Genomic DNA, 24,819 nt, shown 5'->3' with positions numbered 1-24,819 from the left:
GGTCAGAGCAAAGATCTCAAACCCACCCATCACTCATGGTGACCAGGTAACAGTGACTTCACGTGTGGCAGGTGCGTCAGTGACACCCCTGTGAGCATCCTTAGAGCAGTTCCACTTTTTCTTGTGGTCCCCGAGCTGCTTGTTTAGGGAGCGGTGTTTCCATCTGCTCTGTGGAACCCAGGCCACTTCACAATCCCAGGGAAGAGGGAGGCAGCCCAAACCTCGGTAGTGACCTCAGGGAGGGTGCAGCGAGGAGGGGGCGGGCATCAGGTAGCTCACGGGGAAGAAGGGGTCTCCTGGGCAAGTCAGGACCATGCAGGAGAGAGCCAAGGGGGTGGAGGGAGGGAGAAAGGGATTAATTATACGGGAAGCTTGGGGTCCTGCCCCACCACTGCTTCTCATGTCCCTTCAGCCCCAAGGGAGGCAGTAAACTGGGTAATAGGATTGCACCCAACATATAATCAGACACTCATGACGTCTGCAGAGCTCAACAAAGAGAAGGAGAACAGGCCTCACAGGCTGAGAGACTTATTGCCCCTCGGCCCTGTGCAAAGAGGTCACCTAGCCCCCTGAGTCTTCATTTACCCGTCACCTGTGTGAATGAAACCCACAGGCTCCAGAAAGTGTGTGACCCTGAGACTGCTACTTCAAAGACTCTGTGTCAGGACAGAGGTCTGTGTGGCTGTGGGCATGGAGAGACTGATTGGGAAAAAGAAGAGCCAGAAGGAATTGTTTCCACTTTGTTCATCGTGGCTGATGTATCACCAAGGACTCGGATGGAAAACCCAAACAGTTCCTGCGAAATATGCCTAATACAAACTGTCGCTTTATCCAGGCAGTCATGTCTTGGTCCCAAGCTTAGGTGTTTGGCTGAGTATGGGTAGGATGGTTTATAGCAGTCAGAGCTGTGAAAGGGCTAATTTCAGACTCACGATGCCGAGCAAAGAAGAAATCTGAACCCATGCTTGTGAGTATCTGTTAGCGCAGTTGTCCAAAACATTCTATTCTACAGACTCAACATCCAACTTGTACCTCCATTATCAAACAGCATGAATTTCCTATTATGCATCCTGCGGGCTGCACCAGGACTTGAACCTCTCAGTGATCGATGACACAGTTCACGCACTCCTGTCATCATTGAAACCTAACACGTTCCTCTGGTACCTCTCATTCTGTATAGAGCAAGGTGCCAGCGTTACCACAGGGGAATCCGGGGTTTCAGTTCAAGAATGTCCTCCGTCTCCGCAGGACCTGATCTTTATCGCTCATTCAGCGATGGTTTCTATTAGTCCTAGGGACCTGACATAGTGCAGACAGAGATTACAAATCAGAGGATCTTTTCTTCCAGCCATATTTTGAAGGAAAGAGGATGAACGATTACATCTCTTTTTCTAGAAGAAAAATAGATCTGTTCAACAAATACTTATTAGATGATGTCACTATGCTTGAATAAAAAAAGGTTACTTTCCAAGTTGGAAGCCAAAGTCCAAGGTAAAGCCCTCAGCAGCTTAGGAAATGTGTATCGCCTACTTTTGTTATATACACACAAGAACATATGCACACACACATATACACTCATACACACATACACACTTACACACAGACACAGACACACACACACACACAGACATACACACAAATACATATGTTAATCTGTGGCTTCTACTTGGTGTTTCAAGTATACCCAATATATTTTGACAGATCAAAGAAAATAGAAAATTTGACCAACTGCATGAGAAAACTTTAATGAAACTGACTATAGGATATCACTTGGATGTAAGATGTAACTTCTTCGATTGTTTGGGAATTGTGGCACTGTTATAGACTGAAACTTTGTGTCCTCTCAGAACTCAAATGCTGAAGTCTCAATCCCCAATGCGACAGTATTAAAAGGTGGGGATTTGGGAGGTGACTAGGTCATGAGAGTGGCACCCCCCACAAATGGGATTAGTGCCCTAATAAGAGGGACTGCAGGGAGCTCTCCTGCTTTTGCTGCCAGATGAGGCAGTGTGACCAGTCGGCCTTCTGTGAATCAGGATGCGATCCCTCATCAGACACCGAGTCTGCTGGTGCCTTGATCTCGGACTCCAGCCTCCAGAACTGGAAGGAACTCTGGGCTACACTGCCTGGGCCAGAGCGAAGCGTGGAGGGCAGGAGAAAACCGCTGGTAAGAATCGAGGGCTGCAGGCACTCACAGGGGAGACAGTGCTGCAGGTGGGTTCAGCCACACACTGCATACACCAAGCTGTCATTTCAGCCTGGACTTCCTGGAACTCTTGGCTCACCTCCTCTCATACCCAGCTGTCACTGCCTCATTCAGACATTGGTAATCGCCCTCCAGAACTCCTGCCAGAGCTTTCAAAAGGGGCTCCTGGCTCATCCACAGCATCCTCTGGTCTGAAATGCTACCCACAGGATGTTCCAGAAGCACATCTAATATATGCCCCAGGTGTTACACCCTTCAAAAGCTCCCCACACTCTCAGGTAAGGACCACACTTCTTTTCTGCAAGGTGCTTCCTGATGTGTTTTTCACCGTCCTCAGTTTAATTTCCATGATCATCTATGCCTCAGGTTCCATCTCTAACCTCCGATGGAGGGTCTCCAAGGTAACCATCCTCCAAAACCCTGCCTGGTAGCCCCCAAGGCCAAGCTTCTTCTGGATTGGGTAGCCAGGCCCCATCTCAAGTCCACCCTCACATACACACTGACCCACCCCTGCTGTCCTCCACCTCTGTCCATCTGTCATTATATAGGACCTGGTATACAGTAGGTGCTGAAAAACTCCTCCAAATGATGGCAGCAAATGGCAGCATCTGACTCACTTTGTCTTGCTTTCTGTTTGCATATTGGTATTTTCTTTTTTCTTTTTCTTTTTCTTTTTTTGTGGCTTTTCTAGGGCCACACCTGCGGCATATGGAGGTTCCCAGGCTAGGGGTAGAATCTGAGCTGTAGCCACCGGCCTACTCCAGAACCACAGCAACTCGGGATCCAAGCCATATCTGTGAACTACACCACAGCTCACGACAACACTGGATCCTTAACCCACTGAGCAAGGCCAGGGATCAAACCCGCAACCTCATGGTTCCTAGTCGGATTCGTGAACCACTTCACCAAGACGGGAACTCCTGCATATTCGTATTTTCTATCAGACCAGGCCACATCTCCCAGTCCCCTTGCCGCCAGCGTCCGGTAGTTACAATAATGTGGGCACAGCACACCCTTGTGGACACGCCGCATCATCAGGTTGGTGTGGAGGGTGTGAAAGGACAGAGCAGAGTCAGAGAAACCCGACTTCTCATCCTGCCTCTGACCCTCACTAGCGGTGTGATCTCAAGAGACATACTTAACTATTCTGGTTTTACTTGCTCACTTGTGGAATGAAGATGGACTGACAGATGCTATAACTTCTGCCAGCTGGACCCTCTCCTTCCCTATAACAAGAGGGCACATCCTGTATCCTCCTGAGACTGCTGGGCATCTTTGCAGGGAGAGTGAGCTCTCTGCCTAGGACCGTGGCGTCACCACTCCTGTCCACTCCTATGACCTGTTCAGGCAGCTGAAAGGGACGGAAGTGGCCTGAGTCCCACCTGAGCATATGCTCTAAGAGCCACAGCAATGTCCACGAGAAAGGCATCCACCAGGTGGAGGCCTGGTTTGGGCTGGATCCAAAAGCAGGAGGCACTTGGAGAAGAGCCGCAGTGTGTTCCCAACCTTTGCAGCTGACATCTGAGATTAGTGAACAGTAAACCTTTGATCTTGTAAGTCACTGAGATGTGAGGTTGTCAGGTGCATGAGCCAGTGGAATCCCATTCTAGAGAGCTGAGGACTCCAGAGATCAGACGAGCTGGGCACTTACCAGACAGCGAGGCCAGGGTATGAGAGATTTGAACAAACCTGAGTGACTTCCTGTCATGGTCAACTCTAGCCCAAGTGCGGACACACAAGGGAGGTTTGAAAACATTCAAGTAAATGAATAAGTAAATCCATTTGGCTTAATTTTAAACACCAAAACACAGAAACATCCTTTTCCTTTAGTCATTTCCTGAATATAGATTACTTGGATAAAATTTTTATATCATAATTTTCAGCTTGCTAAAGTTTCCAGGAATATTTATATACGGTCTGAAAAAAATCAAATAACTTAGAAGTTCATTTTCCAGGAAGCTAACACAACTACAGGCTAAATCTTTTCATTGTAAGACATGCATTGTATATACCTCTATATGCAAAAGCGCCAAGAACAACAACAAATACCTATAACCCAAGTACGACTTCCTTGGTTTAACTCCATAGATCACGAGATTACAGGAATGGTGTGATTTGAACTTAATGTCTTTTTTCCTTTCTATGTGCTTCTCAGAGAAGTAACAGAAAGCAATGCCTGTCTTGATCTAAATGAATAGATATTCAAATTATCTTTTTTATCATACAGACTTATGATCTTAAAAATTTCAGAAAAATACAGCGGTAAGTATAGAAATTAATATCTTTGTTCTATCACAACTAATTTCACTTAACCATCTCATTTCATTGATGTAGGTTTTCAAGTAGAAAAGCACATCATAAAACCATCCTGGGGGGAAAAAATCCTCGGAGCCAACCTTTTCATTATTTCTCCATACTTCACAAAACATGACCTAAAGAAACAGCATAATCTCAACTTCATAGTTAATGAATCATACATCAAGCTGGGGGATAATAAAGAATTTTAAATTGGCCTTAAATTTCCCAAGGAATCGGTTCATTCTCCAAAAGAAAAGGCCAGTAGAAATTAAAATGAATTGAGAAGGGCAGGGGGAGGCCACCATAGAAATAACACACTAACAGTTATTGAAAAGGCTGTTTGTTTATCAAGCATTTGTTAAATGCCAATTATTTGACAATCCCTGGGCTGCTGGCATCAGCGGTTATAAAATGGTAAGACAGGAGTTCCCGTCGTGGCGCAGTGGTTAACGAATCCGACTAGGAACCATGAGGTCGCGGGTTCGGTCCCTGCCCTTGCTCAGTGGGTTAACGATCCGGCGTTGCTGTGAGCTGTGGTGTAGGTTGCAGACGCGGCTTGGATCCCGCGTTGCTGTGGCTCTGGCGTAGGCTGGTGGCTACAGCTCCGATTCAACCCCTAGCCTGGGAACCTCCATATGCCGCGGAAGCGGCCCAAGAGATAGCAACAACAACAACAACAAAAGACAAAAGACAAAAATAAAATAAAATAAAATAAAATAAAATGGTAAGACATACATCCTACTCTCAGAGGCATGCATCTAGAATAAGACACAGAATACACACAAGATCATGAACACGTCTGGTGGCTTTGTCCTCAGAGACAGGAGGTGGTGGAGACAGAAGAGGAAGCCTGTGGGGTGAGGGGAAGGTTCTGGGAGGAGGTAGGGGTCAGGTACCAAGAGCTACCATGTCCTGAAGGGACCACAAGCAGGAATGGGGAGAAGCCAGCAAAACACGGCGCAGTGACATGTTAAGCCTCTGCTAAGCCTCCCTGATTCTGTGTCCTCATGTGTGTCTGCCATTGTCCAAGCTTTCACTTTGCTCACCTGGGCGATCAGGTGCAAGATGCCTCAGTGAACCAGACAGATATGGCCCTGGCCTCAAGGAGCGTTCCATGAGGACCCTATCCGTGCACAGGGTCCCCTCGCTTCTCAGAGCAGGAGACTCTGCAGATGGAGAAGAGACTCAGGAAGGTCAGGGAATTAGGTAACTGTTTCCAGGGACAGAGAATCAAGCCACCCTCAGCTCTCAGGGCTAAGCCAGCTCGAGCTGCAGGCTGTCCTGTTCTCCGACACTGCAATGTGCTAGAAAGAGATCCTGGGGCCCCGCCTTCTGCCTGTGCGCTTCCTCATCAGGGACTCATCAAGAAGGCACCAAAAGTCTGCTTAGGCAGCCCGTGTCAGGCAGAGCGCCCGGATACCGAGATGGACCCATCCTTCATGTCTCAAAGCAGAAGAAACACAGAACAGCTGCAGGACCATATACCCAGTACCATCACAGAGGGATGAGAAAGAGGTGGGATCCTGAGAGGAAGCCGTCAGGAAAGGGCACACAAAAGCAATGCTGTCTACAACTTGAAGATGGGGTGGGGAAGCCAAAAACAGGGGGAGGCTGCCTGCCAAACCCCTAAAAGCCACGCCTTTTGAATTATGTCTATACTGGGAAGAAAATCCTAGGCATAACTGTGTTCCATCATAGCAGGCTGCTTTCAGGGCGATCTATATTTTAAAATATTCTTTGAACAGGCCAGATACTTCATTCCACAATCCAAGTAGAGCATCAAATAAAATCATGTACAATATGGTTAATAATAATGTCATCTGAGGCCCTGCGCTGATTACAGAGATTTCTTAAGAATAAGGGCCTTGCTTTTTAAGTAAAAAGGGTGAGAAATCAGGAGAAGAGACTTTTAAAGGGGCAGCAATAAGAGTTCCCAGAGAGCAGGAACTGTATTTCTGTTGACAAGTTACTGTGCACAAGCCTATTTACTCGCCGAAATATTTTTTTTCTCCAATGCAAACTGGAGCCTAGAAAGGAGAGGACCCCGGGCAGACCTTGTTCAGGGTTTTCTGTGATGGGCACAACTAGAGTTTTCTGGTGGCTTCACTTGTCCCCTCCTGCACACGTGGCAGAGGGAGACGCTCCTTGCCCTGAAATCAGCAAGGTGACTCGCTTTGGGCCATAAACTGTGAGTTGCAGTGACGGACACCATTTCCAGGTACAATTCCCCAAGCTCTGCTTCCTGCTTAAGCAAACTCAGGAACACCACGTGGGGACAGAAGTGTCACAGACTAAAGCCAAACAGGGACGCACTGTGCAGAGGCAAGCTGCCCCCTGAGCTTGTCTGGCTCCCCATCAGATGTTGTACGAGGGAGAAAGAAACATTTGTAAGAAGCCATAGAGAATCGGGGCCATTTCCTGGCTGGTACTTTTGTCTAGCAGTGGATTTACAGAGCCATGCCCACCTGTATCACCCTAACCTAGATGAACAAGGGACGGTGATTTAGAAATATTTATCATCAAGAACTTACAAAACCTGCAGGGAAAGGTGAGCTTTCTGATTGAAACTTAAATGTTAGGCACAGATTTTTTTCCTCCATAATAAAAACCAAAACAAAGCAACCAAGCCTTTTTCTTTCTGGTAGATGGCAATACATGAGGGCCAGGAATGGAAAGAGTATCAGGCTTGGAACCAAAGTTACAGGAACCTATATCTTTCCTATGTCACAGACACTCTTTGGATGAAGTCCCCAAATACACTGATAGTACCCACAGAGGGCAAAGGTTTGCAGGGTAAACATATTATCATGAATCCAGCCATAGAAACTGTAACAATGTGCAGTTATCCCGAGACAGTGTGTAAAATGACCCAGTTTCCAGAAGGAAAGGGTTGCACACCACCTCATGGCAAGTGTTACTGTAAGGAGGGCAGGGAGGGCAGGCAGGCCAGATCACTAAGCCTTTCCTTCAGTTACAAAATGTACAGCACAGGACGTCTTTGCCTTCTTTTTCTTGGAGAAAGCATCGAGGGTTAGCTGACTCAGTCGCCTTTTTTTTTTTTTTTTTTTTTTTTTTTTTTTTTTTTTTTTTAATGTGACTGCTTTAAAATACTCTGCTAGCAAACAGACTGATGGGCAAGCTTCAAAGGACATAGTGCTGGAAGGATCGATACACCTTACACGGACTCTAAAGAGCCAGAGGGCTTCATTTAGGATATAATTGGAAGCCTCTTTAAGAAAAGGATGAGGCAAAACTCAAGAAGACAAGGAGCAAAGCCATACTGAACGGCACTGTTGACACAGTCTTTGCAACTGTCAATGCGCCATAGTCCCGAAGATCAATTATCTGCCCTGTATTTTAAGACACTCAATGCAAAAGGCAGAGACAACCCCACCCTTAAATGAGAAAACACGGACGATGTGGGGGAACAGGGGGTGGCATCTTAAGATAACATCTGCAAATAGAGATGATCATCAAGCTGAGACGACAGTTCAAAAACACAGTATAGCACGTATTCCTTAATAATAGTTTTATTTGGATATCTATTTGGAAGCATCCCCATTTTAGAGCGGCCTTATCATATGGACATTTTACTGTCTGGCTTTCTTCAAAATAGTCATAAAATCAGAGCAGCTGATAAGACTTGTGACTTAAGACTATGTCCCCAGAGATAGGAAAAATAAAACACCGCAAAACCAAAGAAGGCTATATTTAAGCATTCAGAGTGGTTGCTGTAGCAGTCTCAGTTTCTGGAGATAGGCAGACCTTCACTTGAAGCAGGTCAATGACTCTCTGGACAGGGACTTCTGGTTTTCGGTTTCTTTTCCTGTGAGATGGGGACCACAGTCTATGGTGTGGGTCACAAGCGATGGCCAGCAGCCATGTCCTGCTTTTGTCAACAAAGTTTTATTGGAACACAGCCATGCTCCTTGTCTGTGGCTACTTTCTGCTACAACAGAAACTGTACCTACCACCTAAAGAACCTGAAATGTGGCCTAGCTGCACTTTGTGGCAAAAGTTTGCCAGTCCCTGGTCTGTGGGGTTGTTGAATGGACTGGAAATGATGTAACACAGGGCCTGGCACACAGCAGCTATTCTCATTAAATTGTTATTCAACTAAGCAAAAGGGTAAAGCCACAGAAAGTAGGAAGAAAACGTTGCACTTGCCGAATCCTGCAGATCAATGAATCCTTCACCATCTTAGAAGCTCTTGCCCAGAGAGCCTCACTTAGGAGACAGCAAAGAATCTCAGCCTGTTCTTTCCTCTACGGAAAAATGACTCAGGATAAACACAAAATAAAGGACACTGAGACATCATCTCACCTATCAGCCTGGCAAAAACCCTCAAGTTTGACAGCGTCTTCTGTTGGCGAGGCTCTGGGGAAATAATTCCTCTCATCCACTGTTAGTGGGGATGCAAATTGCCAAAATTTTAGGGAGGGAAACTTGGCAATGCTTAGCAAAATTCCATTAAAATTTACTCTTTGATTGTACTTGGGAATTAGCCTTAGGATTTCTGGCAAAAACACAAGTGTGCACGAGGTTATTCATGACAACATATTTTTGTAAGAGCCAAGGACTAGAAACAGCCTACACGTCCACCCCCGGGAGGCATGGCTGACCAGGTCCAAGTCTAGCTACGCTAGAAGCACAGAATCTCTATGAGACCAGGGGGCCTGTGTCGAAGGACAAGAGGTCAACATGAACCCGTCCCTATTGCCCAAAAGGGAGCAACGTGCGTTCACATGAAACGGGGGGAGAATGACAAGCTAAACAATGCCACACACATGACCAGACAAGAGGGCTGTTCTACAAGACACTGAGCTGCTTTCCTCAAAAGTCAGTGATGTGCAGAGAAACCAAACGAAGCTAGGAGGGAATCGGGGTTCCCCTCCCAATGCAGAGGCTTTAGAAGTGACAACAGAGCAGAATGTGTGGTGACTGTGGGAACTGGTCATACAATGGTGACCATTTCCTGATGTCAAAAACATCAAAGCACTATGCTGTACACCTGAAACTAATACTGTATGTTAAGTGTAACATAACTAATACATACAATATATGTATTAGTAACATAACATACAACAGTAACATGACATACTGTATAACTAATACTGTATAATAAGTATAAGTCGGTAAAAAAAGCTTTAGGAGTTCCTGTCGTGGTAAGGTGGTTAACAAATACGACTAGGAAGCATGAGGTTGCAGGTTCGATCCCTGGCTTGCTCAGTGGGTTGAGGATCCGCGTTGCCGTGAGCCGTGGTGTAGGTTGCAGACTCGGCTCGGATCTGGCATTGCTGTGGCTCTGGCGTAGGCCGGTGGCTACGGCTCCAGTTGGACCCCTAGCCTGGAACCTCCATAAGCCGTGGGAGCGGCCCTAGAAAAAGGCAAAAAGACAAAAAAAGAAAGAAAGAAACAAACAAACAAAAACAAACTTTAAAAATTGTTTTAAAACTGAAAAAAATTAAAATGGAACGTGTGAGCTTTAGAAGCATGTGGATTCAAACCAGTCTCTGTATGACAACATGTTTGAGATGATCAGGATAAGTAAACACTGACAGGGTATTACATGCTGCTAAGGGCTTACTGGTATTTGTATTTGGTATGAGTGAGGTATTATGATTCTGGAAGAAAACACCCATTTTTCAGAGATATAATAATATAATATCTGAGATTATCTTTAAAATATTTCCTCCCTCTCCTCTCCCCTGCCACCCTCAAATGGACAAAGCAAGCATAGCCAAGTTTCCCTGCAGCTGGGCAACAGGTGAAGTTCAATTCGCTATGCTCCCCCCGCTGGTCATCCATGAACTCTTTCATAACTCAAACGAAGAATCAAGAGAAAGATGATTTGGGGAAAGATTTCACATGCAGTGAAGGCACATGGGACCTTCCAGTCTCTGTTTTAAGTTGGTCCATGAGATCTGCCCATCCCAAGCCAACCTCCCCTAGTACCCTTGAGGGGTGACCAAGAGATTTGAAGTGATGGTGCTGATGGGATGGAAGTGGGTGGAGAGAAATAAATAAACTTATGAATCAATTAAAAATGGTACTGGAAACGCTGTCACAGTGAGCCTGCTAATGAACTAGCTGTTCTCACTTGCTCCTGGAGAACTAAGGCATTTTAAGGTGTTTTATTACTTCTTTCAGATGCTCTAAGCACTCTGCCAGCTTAATCAATACACATAAAAACACATTTTCAATATGATGAAAAGAATTAGTCAAAAATCTACCTTTAGAGCAAAAAAAAAAGGAGGAAAATTACTTCTCTCTCTTTCCATAGCTGTTATTGACATTGCAAGTTGACTGTAAGATGCTAAATGCTCCATATGCTGCCATTAGGTGTATATTGACCCTACTACCACATTTTCTGATGTTATAATGAGTGCAGTTTTTTTTCTTTGGGGGAGATGATCATGTAGAGGTGCCTTTGGCTAAGAATGGATGATCTCAGCCTTTTACTTTGACCTAATAAGACCAGACAATTTTAATAAATGGGAAATATCAATATAAATTTCTGCGCACTAAACTTGTTGAGCTAAATATAACATAGGATGTGCAGAAGAAAAAGACAGTGAACTCTGTTTCCTGTAAAGCTCTAATTCTGTAACTTACCTTTCATGTTTTTTCAGTTTAAGAAGCATTTTTCACATAAATTGCTGCATATAATCTTCATTTCCACTCTGTGTGCAGGCAAGGACGGGGTAAAGCAAAGGTTTACTTTACAAGGGAAGTGAGGTTAAAAAAAAAAATGATGGCAAGTTCCTGTCGTGGTGCAGCAGAAATGAATCTGACTAGGAAGCATGAGGTTGCGGGTTCGATCCCTGGCCTCGCTCAGTGGGTTAAGGATCCGGCATTGCCGTGAGCTGTGGTGTAGGTCACAGATGCGGCTTGGATCCCATGTTGCCGTGGCTGTGGTGGAGGCTGACGGCTATAGCTCTGATTTGACCCCTAGCCTGGGAACTTCCATATGCCTTCGGTGTGGCCCTAAAAAAAAAAAAAAAAAAAGACTTACTCAAGGGCACAGTTATTGAAGTAGTGGTGGGAAGACACCAATGCATTATCAGTGAATCACCTGAATCAAACAGGTTATAAGGAATTAATCCCTGCTTACCTTTCAAAGCCGATCTGTCGGAATGTCTTTTCCCAGGTTGAACCTATAATGGAAGGAAGGGACATAATTAATGGACACCAAGGGTTCTGCTAGTTTTGTCCTGTTTTTGCACAGCCTGGTAGAGACTTGGTTGGACATTTAAGTGGGATGTCTGCCTTCCCTCAAATGCACCAATCCCAGCTCCAGTCCCCAGATGGCCTTTCAGAGGACAGCCCAGGTAAGAGCACACACCTTGTGGCATGACAATGCCCACCCCCTCCTCTGGTCACTCAAATCATTCTCTAAACATCAACATGTGTCTGGGCAGAAAAATAAGTTAATACTCTCCTGTTAAAAACAATGAAACATAAATCAACTATATTTCAACACAATTTAAAAATAATAATAATAAATTGAAGATAGCTGTTAAAAATAATGAAACAACATACTGTAAGTTGTACTCTCCAAAATTCAACTTTTAACTTCGTGTGGAGCTTGGAAAGCTAGGGGCATTCTGAAAACCTAGCTCATTTTACACAATGGCTTTACCTCTCCACTATGGAAACACAGGAGTAACATTTTTTTTTTTTAAAGCTAAATGTGTTAATCAGAAGTCTCCCAAATGCAAAAACATGCTCTTTTCAGTGATATGATTTGAAGAGTAACTTATCCAAATCCACAGAAGAACGGCTGGGTATAAAAAAGACTTTCTACAATTTCTCCATGTAATAATTTTTCCCTACATTATATTCTATAATCATTTGCTGAATACTTTCTGTAAGGAAAAGTGCTCTTTTTTATCAAAGACCATGTTGATAAACATTCTGCACGTGTGCATTATTTACAACAGCCAAGACGTGGAAACCATGTAAATGTCCGTTAACAGACAACTGGTTTAAGAGGATGCAGTATTAACGCCAATGGACTATTACTCAGCCATAAAAAGAATAAAATAATGCCATCTGCAACAATATGGATGCACCCAGAAACTATTACACTCAGTGAAATATGTCAGAGAGAGAAAGAGAAATACTGTATAATATCACCAATGCATGAGACTTAAAAAGTAATACAAATGAATGTATACACAACACAGAAACAGACTCACAGACATAGAAAACAAACTGAAGGCTACCAAAGGCAGCAGGGTGGTGGGGGGGAGCACAAATTGGGAGTATGGGATAAAAAGATACAAACTACTGTACATAAAATAAATAAGCAACAGGATTTACTGTGTTGGATAGGTAATTACTGTCAATATCTTGTAATAACCCATAATGGAATATAATCAGAAAAAAAAGAATCCCTACGCAGTACCTGTGAAATTAACACAATACTGTAGATCAACTATACTTCAAAAAGAAAAAGCCACCTAGAATAAAAATGACGCTCTTAACTACGTGTACAGTTCAACAGTGTTAAGTATATTCATTCGCATTGTTGTACAAAGGATCACCATGTGAGAGTTAATAAGAGTTCCTGCTAAACCTCATTTTTACATTTTCCTGATGCTCTGTCAGTGGCGACAACATCTTGATTTCAGTACCAGTTACACTTTAATGCCACTGCCCGCCTCCTGACCCTAAATCCAGGAGCTCTGTTGTGCACTATTCGCTTACTAATCACAGTGGCTAATCACAACCTTTCCGTACAATTACGTCCTGCAAACAGGAAGTGGTAAATCCAGCCCTGGTCTCCAGAGGCAGCTAAAAAGCAACCCCGCTTCCTCTCTTCAAGTCACAGTAAACTAGGCTGGCATGTACACATCTTGCTTGAGAACCCTGCCCTAAGGGCTTTATTCTCAGGCGCCCGCTCAGTGTCTCCCAGGCATTATCAATTTTATGGAAAGACAAGATACTATACAGAGTGGTTTCCTGGACATTCTCTGAGCACGAAGCTCACCCCAAGGGAGCATGATGTGGTATTTCCCAAAGGGACTTGGATTCATACTACTTGGTTACAATGGAGCACTTAAGTACTTGCTACAAATAATAAAGGACTAAGTTTTGGATCTGAATTACACACGCAGATTTAAAGCAGACTCAGGTTCTTCTCCTTGGGTGAAGTTACTCTTAGCCAATTAAATTCCAACACACTTTGCTGAGCTGGAGTCAAAGACATGGAATTTTCGTTAGCCAGCCCAGGAATTTCCCATGGCCCCTGGCCCAGGGGAGTGGGCCGCCTATGAATGTCATCTGTCCTGAGTCACATGGAAAAGAAGTGAGAATCCCCACCTTGGGAATTCTTGGGAGATGGTCCTGTGCCCTGAGATGCTAGCAATGAAGACACCGGCCAGGAACACATAACCTGGATTGAGAACCATGATGAATTCCAGGACAGCTGGCAGCAGCCTGGCCCAGAGGAGAAGCAGGAAAGATCAAGAGCCTCTTGCTGAGTGAGACCAGACAGGCTGGGCTCAGACCTGCGGGAGGGTCGGGATGGGAGTGGGTGGTGAGGAGTATAGATGCTATTCTTCATAACCATCCTGCTCTCATTGAGAAACCAAGCACTTTTAAACTTTTGTACATTGCCACCCACCCACCCCCATCTTCTCAGTATACTCCTAAATTGATTTTTGAAGCAAAATGTTAAGAAAAGCCTTCTTTTGAATAGACTCAACCTATTATTGAGATAAAATGAAGATAATAAAATCCAATGACTTTGTTCTACTGCACTGGCAGGTTCTTAATACATGAGGTTTTAATTAAGAAATGGGTTCCATCTTCATATTTTTTAGAAAAATAAACATTTTCCTAAAGGACAGAAATAAGATCAGAGGGTTGGGGGCAAGACTTCCAGCACCCCTTAAAATAAACATTACTAAGATGCTCAACCAAGCACAATGGAGACGGCACACAACTTCCTTCCATCACTGGAAATCAACTTAATGAGTAATCTGAGCATCTTACCCGCCACAGGCACACATCACTGCTTGCTACTAACCATCTTAATATGTTAGGTAGGGGGCTGAATATGCTAAAATGTGCTTTCTGCCTTTGAATATCACATGCCCCAGGGGCTTGAGTTTTCATGTCTTTTGTGAGCACTTAGTCACGAAGGAAGGAGAAACACACAATAAATGGAACAGACATATCCAGATCCTTTGGCACCAAGAACATTTTTGGCAGCCCATTATTCAGCTGCTGGGGAATTCTTCTAAAGCCATTCACCATGTTTTACAGAGTAAGGTAATATTATTCCCTCTGCCAGAGCAGTTCAACACGGAGAGAAAAGCAGAGAAAACAAAGTCACTGGCAGACTTCCTTGATTCAACACTTTCAAAATGAGATTTATAATATGGAGACGTTTAGAACATGTTACATTCTTCAGGTGAAAGCATAGGACAGCAACAATAACAGAAAGGAAAATGCAGACTATAGAAAAATGGATACAATTCACAAGAGGGATTGTTCCTTTCCAATCTTAGATGAAGTAGTTAGAGATGATACATTGCAATTCTTCCAATTTTTTAAATTGAAATACAGTTGATTTACAATGTTGTATTAGTTTCAGGTATATAGCAAATTATCTATTTATATAGATATAAATATAGATATAGATACATTGGTGTGTGTGTGTGTATATATATATGTGTGTGTGTGTGTGTGTATATATACATATATATATATATATATATATATATAAAATCTTCCAGATTCTTTTTCCCTTATAGTGTATCATAAAATATTGAGCATAGTTCCATGCCATACAGTAGGTCTTTGTTGTTTATCTATTTTATAGACAGTAGTATGTATCTGTTAATTCCAGACTCTTAATTTATCCTCCGTCCCTTTGGTAACCATAGCTTTGTTTTCTATGTGGGTCTATTTTCTGTTTTGTTAATAAGCTCATTTGCATCATTATTTTTTTAGATAGTACATATCAGTGAGGTCATATGACATTTGTCTTTCTCTGCCCGACTTCCTTCATTAGAAAAACTGCCTTTGATGGCACCAATGACAGAGGTGAAACCTGAACCAGGAAATCACAGACTGTTCCTCTTATAACATGAGTGGCAAGGAGACAGGGGCACCAGGAACGGCTGGGAACAGGCCTTGGGGTGCCATCAGCAGCCCCCTCCCCTCTCTCCTGACTTCCTGCCGCTCAGCACCCCTCTTTCCCCTCACACAGCTTTTACCAGATTTCAGCTCTCCAGTGTTGAAAATCTAATTTCAAGTCTAACATGCGTATCTCAAAGGGCACTAAATATAAACAATGAAAATAAGATTTTAACAATGCCTTGAGCATCCAAATTTTAGCTGGGGATGAAAACATTTGAAGAAATTCTAGGCTTTTAAAACCAGATTTTAAATCAAGAGAGTGGATGTTCTCCCCAAATTAACATAGCAGTAAAATCAGCTTAGCCAAGACATGGAAGCAACTTACGTGCCCATCAACAGAGGAACGTATGCAGAAGATGTGGCACATAAATACAATGGAATACTACTCAGCCATAAAAAAGAATGAAATAATGCCATTCGAAACAACATGGATGCAACTAGAGATTATCATTCTAAGTGAAGTCAGTCAGAAAGAGAAAGACAAATATGATATCACTTCTACGTGGAATCTAACAAATGATACAAATGAACTTATTTACAAAACAGAAAGAGACTCACAGACATTGAAAACAAACTTATGGTTACCAAAGAGGAAAGGTAGCAGGAAAGATAAACTAGGAGTTGGGGATTAACACATACACACTGCTACAAATAAAATAATCAACACAGGTCTGCCTACAATATAGCACAGACAATTATATTCAATCTTTTAATAAGCCATAATGGAAAAGATTCTGAAAAAGAATATATATAGAGAGAGACTATATATACACACACATATATAAATATATATACATACACATATGTATGTATAACTTTGCTCTACACCTCAACTCACACATTCTAAATCAACTATATTCCAATAAAAATCCAGGTTACATTCACACGCTTACCAGATGCCAGCCTCATATCTATCAGCTAATGTAAATCTGTAGTTAGTACTATTATTGTCCCCCCTTTCAGGTGATAAGCCGAGGGGTGGGGGACTCAGGACTCCAGAGCCAGTGCTCTCATCAACTCCTCCCCTAACTGCTCTGTCCTCCATGGGGTCCTGTCCTTGTCCCTCCTTCTTATCATTTGTCTCTTGCCCTGATCTGATTATAATATGGGATTCAAAAAAAACCTTTCTAGCTCCACAAAGTTTCATGTGTCTGATTATTAACTGGAGAAGCACCAAGTGCCCATAGCAGACATTATGTTCCATCAAACTCCTCCTCACACCACCGTTCGTCTGGAACCTTCCAGCTTCTCCTGCGGTAATTTTGTTAAACACTCCCTACGCCCAGCAGGAGCTCTGTCTGTACAAACACACAAAGAGACGTACCTGGTTCAGGATGGAGCAGGGCTGATTATTTTATTTCTTCTAATTTTTCTGTAGTAGTGGTTTAAAACCACAGGGCTTTGCCTGTTGCTTGAAACCAGACATCTGAGCTCTCCCAGCCCTGCCTCTAGTCGTCTGATTTTTCTTTTTTTTTTGTTAGACCAATTACTCTGGGGCCTTTATAACAGTAAGGGGTTTTCCACAGCTCTCATCCAATTTGTAATTTTATTTTTTCATAAATGTTATTGAAAATGCAAAAATCTCTATGTTGTAAATTGGTTACTCACTTTGTTATGTTTCTTCATTGAATACTTTTTCTGATCATTTTTGAAAAATCAACTTGTTGCTCAATTTCTAATACCAAAAAAGTAACCTGTTTTTTCCTAAAAGTTTCATAATTCAGTTGGAAAATTGGTGGTCAAATGAAGCACAGATTTTTTTTCTCCCAAATTAACAATTTTATACGAAGTATGTCCCAGACGTTAAGAGCTGCTTGAACTTGTACCTGCACTTCTGCTTTTTTCAAAATAATTAGCAGAAAAGGACTAATAATTCATGAAAGTGGTAGATTTTTGCCAGCATACTCCTATAAAAATGAAATCATTTTCATATATCATAGGGGCTGCCAGGCAGCTGAATATGGACCTGGCAAGAAATTGGTGATGAAACATTGAAATACCAGGGTTGGTTGTGGATTTTCTGGTAGAAGCTTCATTTACATAATTTTTGTAAATACCAGGTTGCTTGTGGGTTTTCTGGTAGAAGCTTCATTTACATTATTTTCAGTGCTTTAAAGGAAAAGATTTTCATATCCAATGAAAGAGTTAAGATTTTACCACACATTGAATGTTGAACATAATGTGAAATTTTTTTTTTCTTTTGTCTTTTTAGGGTCACACCTGCGGCATATGGAGGTTCCCAGGCTAGGGGTCTAATCAGAGCTGTAGCTGCCGGCCTACACCACAGCCACAGCAATGCCAGATTCAAGCCACATCTGCAACCTACACCACAGCTCATGGCAACTTCGGATCTTTAACTCACTGAGTGAGGCCGGGGATTGAACCCACAATCTCATGGTTCCTAGTCAGATTCATTTCCACTGAGCCACGACGGGAACTCCATAATGTGAAATTTTAAGAGAAAAAATCTTCTCAATTGACTAGTAGTGATATTTCACTTTGCAAGTATTAAGATGCTCTTGTGTTGAATTAGAGCAGAACTCTATTAAACCCCAGAAATGGCTGCACTTATGAATGATGTGTATCAAAGTAATGCAGTTTTTCTAGACAATGAGCAATTTCTGCATTTTGGGTGAAATCGTGAGATTTGCAAAATTTTCTGAGTCCTAATTCCAAGATGAGATTTATAATGATAAATCTGGATTTATCATAATGATATAATGGATTAAAAGAAACTGTAAAAGATAAGTAAAAATTATTTACCATCCTTCAAATAATACTTTTCATATTAAATGGTTTATTTATTTTTAAAACATCATTTTCACCTCTTCCTAATACTCTTGTCTTGTAATGTTCATTATTCTCTGCTCTGAACAGTAGTATCTAGATCACACTAATCACTTAGTAATATATAATGTAATTCTTTCCATGGCAATAAACATGAACCTGTAATCATTTTAATGCACAGAGAATATTACATAATTTAATAAAAATGCAAGTTCCTTACTCATACCACATAAACTACATCTAGATTTTTATTATATATAATAATGTTTGAACACCTTTTACATACGTCTTTGAACATTTATTCAGTTATTACTTTAAGATAAACTCCTAGAAGTAGAACAATTGTATTGTGATATATCATATCTATATTAAATTTTATTCAAATACATATGCTTGATGGAATTCAATCTTACGAATCCTTTTATCCTTTGTAAGACATTTTATTTGAACTTATATTTTCACAATTATAAATTAAATTAAACAAATGTTCTTACATTTGCATGCAATTTTAGTATTTTCTCTTGTGTATTGCATGTTTATGCCTATTGCCCATTTTCCTATTAGATGCTTGTCTTTTGTCTTATTGATTTGTTAAAACACTTTATATATTAAGGTTAATAATCTCAAATTGTGGCTTTTCTGCAGCATATACATTTTTTTCTTTTTTAGGGTGGCACCCACGTCATATGGAAGTTCCTGGGCTAGGGGTTGAATAGGAGCTGCAGCTTCCAGCCTGCTCCACAGCCACAGCAACCCCAGATTTGAGCCACATCTGCAACTCATGCAGCAGCTTGTGGCATGCCAGGTCCTTAACCCACTGAGCAAGGCCAGGGATCAAACCTGTATACTCAAAGACACCATGTTGGGTTCTTAACCCATGCAGCCACAATGGGAACCCTGCAGCAAATACATTTGACCTTTCGGTTAAAAGTTTCAATACATAATTATATATTTTCCTGACTAGAACTGATGAATGTTCACATTATTAATTGATTCCTATCATTTAAGCTTTTTGGGTTTTTTGTTTGTTTTTTGGTCATCCTGATAAGTGAGAACAAATACTAAGTTTAATTCTTGGAACTTCATGAATCCTTTAATATCCATATATCTTAACTCTAGGAGGTCTTAGGTGAGCATGAGCATAATGCTTAAATGACCATAATTCTGTGCTATTATCTAAGACGACCAGTCAGTCTGAAAACACTCATGACCACTTTTCACTCTTTGTAGAGACCAGGACAAGCCTACTCATAAATATTCCAGCCTGTTCACAAACATGCAACACCCTCTTCCATGAGTGGAAGATGTGACAACAACTTCAAGGATTTTCTTTTGAAAAATTATTTTTCAAAATGCCCTAAAATGATATGTGTATCCTAAATCATTAACTCCCTTATCAAAGAATGGATTTTTAAACATAATTAGTGGCTAAAAAATTTCTGGCTTATATTAGATCTGATTTCCAAGTCTGTGACACTTCGTCCAACTTCCCACTGAAATAGTTGTGGACGCACAGGAAGAGCATCACACACAGAGTGAATCTGTTTTCAGGGATCTCAGGGAAACTCTCACAGGTAGGTTAACTGGACTGAACTGTGAAACTCAACTTGTAGGTTCTATGCATATGTCTCCCACCGTAACCAAACCAGCCAGCCTTAAAGGAGATCAAAGTATGTTCTGTTCCTTTCCCTCGGTATTTCCCCCAGTTCAGAAACACAAGGTTCATACAAGACAGAAAGCGGGCACCTGCACCTTCTGTGCAGAGGGTGCCTTTCTCTTTTGCTCCCATCAGCATCATCAGCATTATCATCATATCATCATCTCTTCTTCTCCCACCCTCCCTGCCTCCAATACCTCTCCACACCTGGGCCACCTCTCAGGACACTCTGACAGTAAGAGTTTGTGTGTGTATTTACGTTTGCCTATGCATGCATGTGTATTTGTGTCTGCGTTGGGCACACATGCACACGTGTGTGTATGTTTTCCAGAACGCCCCTAAAATTATCTTAGGGGAAGGGTGTAGAATGCATGTTTAGGTTAAATCCATAAATAACTTCATTAATTTAAACTAAGCCCTTCAAAAAGAACTCAAGCTTAGTATAAGTATTCAGATTGGTGTTTGTGAGGTTGCCCCTTAAAAATACCCATGAGAACATGAATCATAGGTCTGGGACCCTGTCATTTCTGCAAAAGCCAAAAGAGTAGTGTCCCCAGATGGAGGCCACACACACACACACACACACACACACACACACACACACACGGGAAGGCAGAAACAATGAAACACAGGTTGGCCAACAAGGTGTATTAACAAACAGCTGTCTTTTCTCCAAGGAAAATGCAGCTCTATTCTTTGAGAGGAGGAATAAAATGGAATTATCTCGGTCTCCTCACTTGCAGTACTTCTAGAACATAAGCAGATATCTCAGAGTCAGGTGCCCAGTGCATAGGACAAGGACGTCACTCTTAAGCTCCTTCGAGTATCTCTTAGGGCCTCACAGTTCCTTCACACTAACTACACATGCTCCATCACCAGAAGTGTGCACCAAAGGGTGAGGGTCACTTGCAGAAATTAAATCGACCCTGGGGTGCATTTTGATAGAATTTTATGAGAAAGAAAAACTCATGAAGCATATTTAGTTTAAACTTGCAATCACAGCTTAGTTTCTGTCTCCCCTGAATGTGGGTCAAAACAAACGTTCAGAAAGAAGCCTGCAACCCCTAGTTATTTCACGGGGGCCAGGTGGTTTGTTGTTCTTCATTTCTAATACAATTGATAAAACCATACCCTGATATAACATATTAAATGTATACAGAAAATATAATCTCCCCAGCTGCCACACATTAAAAAAAATTTTTGGCAGCACCTGTGGCGTACAGAAATTCCTGGGCCAGGAATCAAGCCTGCACCACAGCAGTGACCAGAGCTACAGCAATGACGTCAGATACTTAACCTGCTAAGCCACAAGGGAGCGCCAGAATTTTTGATTTCATGATCATCTTGCTCCTAGGAAGATGGCATGTATCTAAAGGATTCATTCTCTAACTACTGTCATTCTCTTGCTCTTAAATGCCAGGTATTATCTTTGGGTTAACACGCTGGAAAGAAAATGGATTTGTAATTTAATAACATCCATGAAAACAGATAAAGTATTCACTCGATTTATTCAGTAAAGGTTTATTAAGCCCTAATACACACTAGCTGTGGGAACAGAGCAATGGACATGGCTCTTACAGTTACTGGGGAGAAGCGACTAAGATAATCAGGAATTAAAAAAAAAAAAAAAGATCATCAGGAACCACACACATACACTTCATGCAGAGAAAACAAAGAGGAAAGTGGTTAGGGAGATGAAAGTTAAAATGAAGGATTTATAGGAGAGTGAAATTCTGACATGTTTTGAGCTTTGACCTTGAGCCACGCTCACGTGGGTGATGCGGTGCAGTCTGAGGGCTGACCTTCGCTTGGTCTACGTCAGCCGAGGCACCTAAGGGAATGTGAATTTCTGCACTTCAGAACCCAGCATGCACCTCCCAGCCTTGTTCCCTGGCTCGGTGTGCACCCGGGAAGAGACCTGTACTGAGAAAGGAACTGGAACTAGTGCCTCCCATGGCAGCCGAGGCAGGAGGCAGAAGGTTGCGGGTGTCTGCCTGGCACCTGGGCAGCGGGCATGCTGGGTGGCTGCAGCAGCTCAGGGCCTCTTCCCGACTGCACATCTAGAGCTGGGAATCAGCCATGAGAGGAAACAGGTAACTACTACAGAGCAGGTGGTTTTCCTTGGAGGTCTGGTTGTTACAAGCTTCCCAGAGCACCTGGGTGGGGGACGTGGCGGGTGAGCTTCTGCTGATGGTCAAGGCTGGGTTCCATCAGGCAGAAGATGGAAACTAAAATAGCAGGCTTTGAAATCCAGGCCCGATGCATCAGCTAGAGAGAAAAGCTGTGTTATGATGAACCCAAGTAGGTAGAAGCCTCAGCTAGGCATCCCTACGATGCAAAGCTATGCATTTTCTCTCTAATGCTCTGCTTTTAGGAAGAAAATAGACAGTTGAAAATGAAGCAGACTGAAAGCAAGATGTCATGAAAAAGATGGAGTACAGGCTGTTAACCACATTTTCAGCAAATACCCCATCCTCTCTCTGGAACCAGCCTGCAAAGATGAACGCCACCAAGTCTGAGATATCCCTGTTGCAGCAGGAAGACGAGGGCATCAGGCAAAGGTGCTCAGCGGGGACCCGGAAGCTGACCACTCAGGTCCCCAGAAATCAATGACTGGAAACCCTCTTGAACTAGCCCATTTCCCCCTCAGTAGTACTAGGCACAGCTGAGTCCCTGTGCAGACTGACAGCAAAGCCCTCAGCCACTTTGCTCCTTTGAAGAGGAAAGATAAACATGCTGCTATTGTGCTCACCAGGCAGTTGTGGGCACCAGAGCTTCAGGCCTGCATTTGTGCTGGTGACACACCCTGGAGGGAGGCAGCCGCATGCTTCCTGGGCATCTCTTCTGAGCATTCTTGTTCTTGCCTGAGACCTGGTCACGCTTCCCCTGTTGTCACCTGACTCACCTCCCATCCTCTCAGAAATCAGGACTGTCTTTTCTTTGCCATTTTGGACAAAGACTCTTTAGAAGCTCAAGTTCTTGGCCTCAAAGAGCATCCTAGGGAAACTCAGCTCTCCACACAGAACCTGACCTTGGTCAGACAGGGAGACGCCCAGGGGAGCTGTATGCTGCCCCTCCTGCAGCCACGGAGAGAGGCTGATGTAACAGGTCTGGGGCAGCCAAACCTTTTCTTCAGAATCATGCTTTTTACTGATAAATACTGTGAACATTACAGGCACATATAAGAATGTCTGACTAATCTCCTGGCACAGAGTAGAATCCCTGAGCTTGAAATCTGAAGCCGTTGAAAAGCCATCAATATGCTTTTAAAAGATGCAGCAAATACCAGACTTTCAAAAAGTCTCTATATAGTATTTTCAAACATGAGGTATTTAGAGGTACCTGACAGGAAGGGAAAAGCTCTCTTGGACACCCCCTCTTTCTCTGTGCCTGGAGTCCAGGCGGACACATTGCCGCAGACAGAAGCTTGTCTGGGTGCTGATAACTCCAGCAGGCTGCCTTTGCTTCACTGTATCCTTCTTCTGCTTTAGGTCAAATTGGAGATGTAAAACCTGCATCTTTAGGGGAATAAAATGTTTATGACCTTGGCAGGCAACCAACCCCAGGGAGAGCTTATACATGGATTAATGTATTTAGTCTGGGGGAATTCAGACTTCAGAAGCTCTTCCTTCATCACGATGTCCTACCCCCTAGCAGAACCAGAGGCCCTGAAGCCCCTGTAAAGGTGACCTCCTGCAGAAGCGGGGCTCCCACAGGGATGGTTAGGACAGGGGACAGGATCTCCCCAGGCCTCGGGCTTTGAACTAAGCATCAGTGTTTCCATTTGTCCAAAAGGGAGAGAAGGACTTGGAAGTAAAATGGCAAGTCCATAAAGCAGAGAAGGATGGGCGGTTCTGGTTCAGGGATACGGGGCGACACAGGACAGTTTTCAGAGCATGTGGCCACAGACAGCAGCCTCAAGGCAAGAGAAGCCGAGGTCCAGGCTGCCAGGAAGGGGCCCAGGACAGTTGCTGCGGTGACGCCTCTGGGGACGAGATAGCCATGCCCACTTGGTCCCCTGTATCCTGATGCCTCTGTTTCACACGTGCCAGTTTTATTTCTTTAATCCCATGTTCTTAAACCAAGCCTCATGCATGAGCACGATAAATAAACAATGAGAAGTGTAAATGAGCACAGGTGATGAACAGAGAACAGATGATTCAGCCAGTGGGTCCTGGTCCTAAAGCCATCACAGCCTGGTCCGTGGAGCCAGAATCACAATAGCCAAGAGATACCCTCATTCTTGGTGACCTACAGAGATTTGTGGCCACTTTCCTTGGAGCATCCCGCTGTCACAGCCAACGTGTGTCTTCCCAGGTTGTAACTCAAAGGGCAGGAACGCTTTCAAACAGGCTGTGAAGCTCTTGGGATGGAAGGTGCAGAATAACACATGTCTGGTCCCATCTCAGAGGTAAACACAGCTCTTTTCTATTTGTGCGAAACTGTTACCACTTCACCTTCGTCCCGGTTTAATGGTTTAATTCGAATGCATTAACAGAAAGAGGGGGAAAAGATTCTCGGTTTGTCTTAGGTGCTGACTCGGGAAGATTTACAAAAGTCTGCCAAGGCTCTGGCCGACTGCAGCCTCCCAGCTGCTCTGCAAGGTACGCACACTTCAGTCAGCATGTAAACACTTCCAGTGTCACCACGGCTGCAGTGTGCGGCAGAGCCGTGGAGAATACTCTTGCTCATGTGATGGAGCTGAAACAGGGAGCTC

The 24,819-nt window shown here is 43.1% G+C and overlaps 1 protein-coding gene across 1 annotated transcript in view; it reads right to left on the bottom strand.

Annotated features, from left to right (window-relative positions):
• PIEZO2 (piezo type mechanosensitive ion channel component 2) overlaps positions 1 to 24,819 on the bottom strand; it is a 301,579-nt gene that overhangs the window by 148,174 nt on the left and 128,586 nt on the right. Inside the window, 1 exon segment of the mRNA XM_021096049.1 lies at positions 11,619 to 11,661. Coding sequence (XP_020951708.1) covers positions 11,619 to 11,661 — 43 coding nt within the window.

Source organism: Sus scrofa, chromosome 6, assembly GCF_000003025.6.
Source record: "Sus scrofa isolate TJ Tabasco breed Duroc chromosome 6, Sscrofa11.1, whole genome shotgun sequence".
Classification (NCBI taxonomy): Eukaryota; Metazoa; Chordata; class Mammalia; order Artiodactyla; family Suidae; genus Sus; species Sus scrofa.
This window is presented reverse-complemented; position numbering and strand designations above follow the sequence as displayed.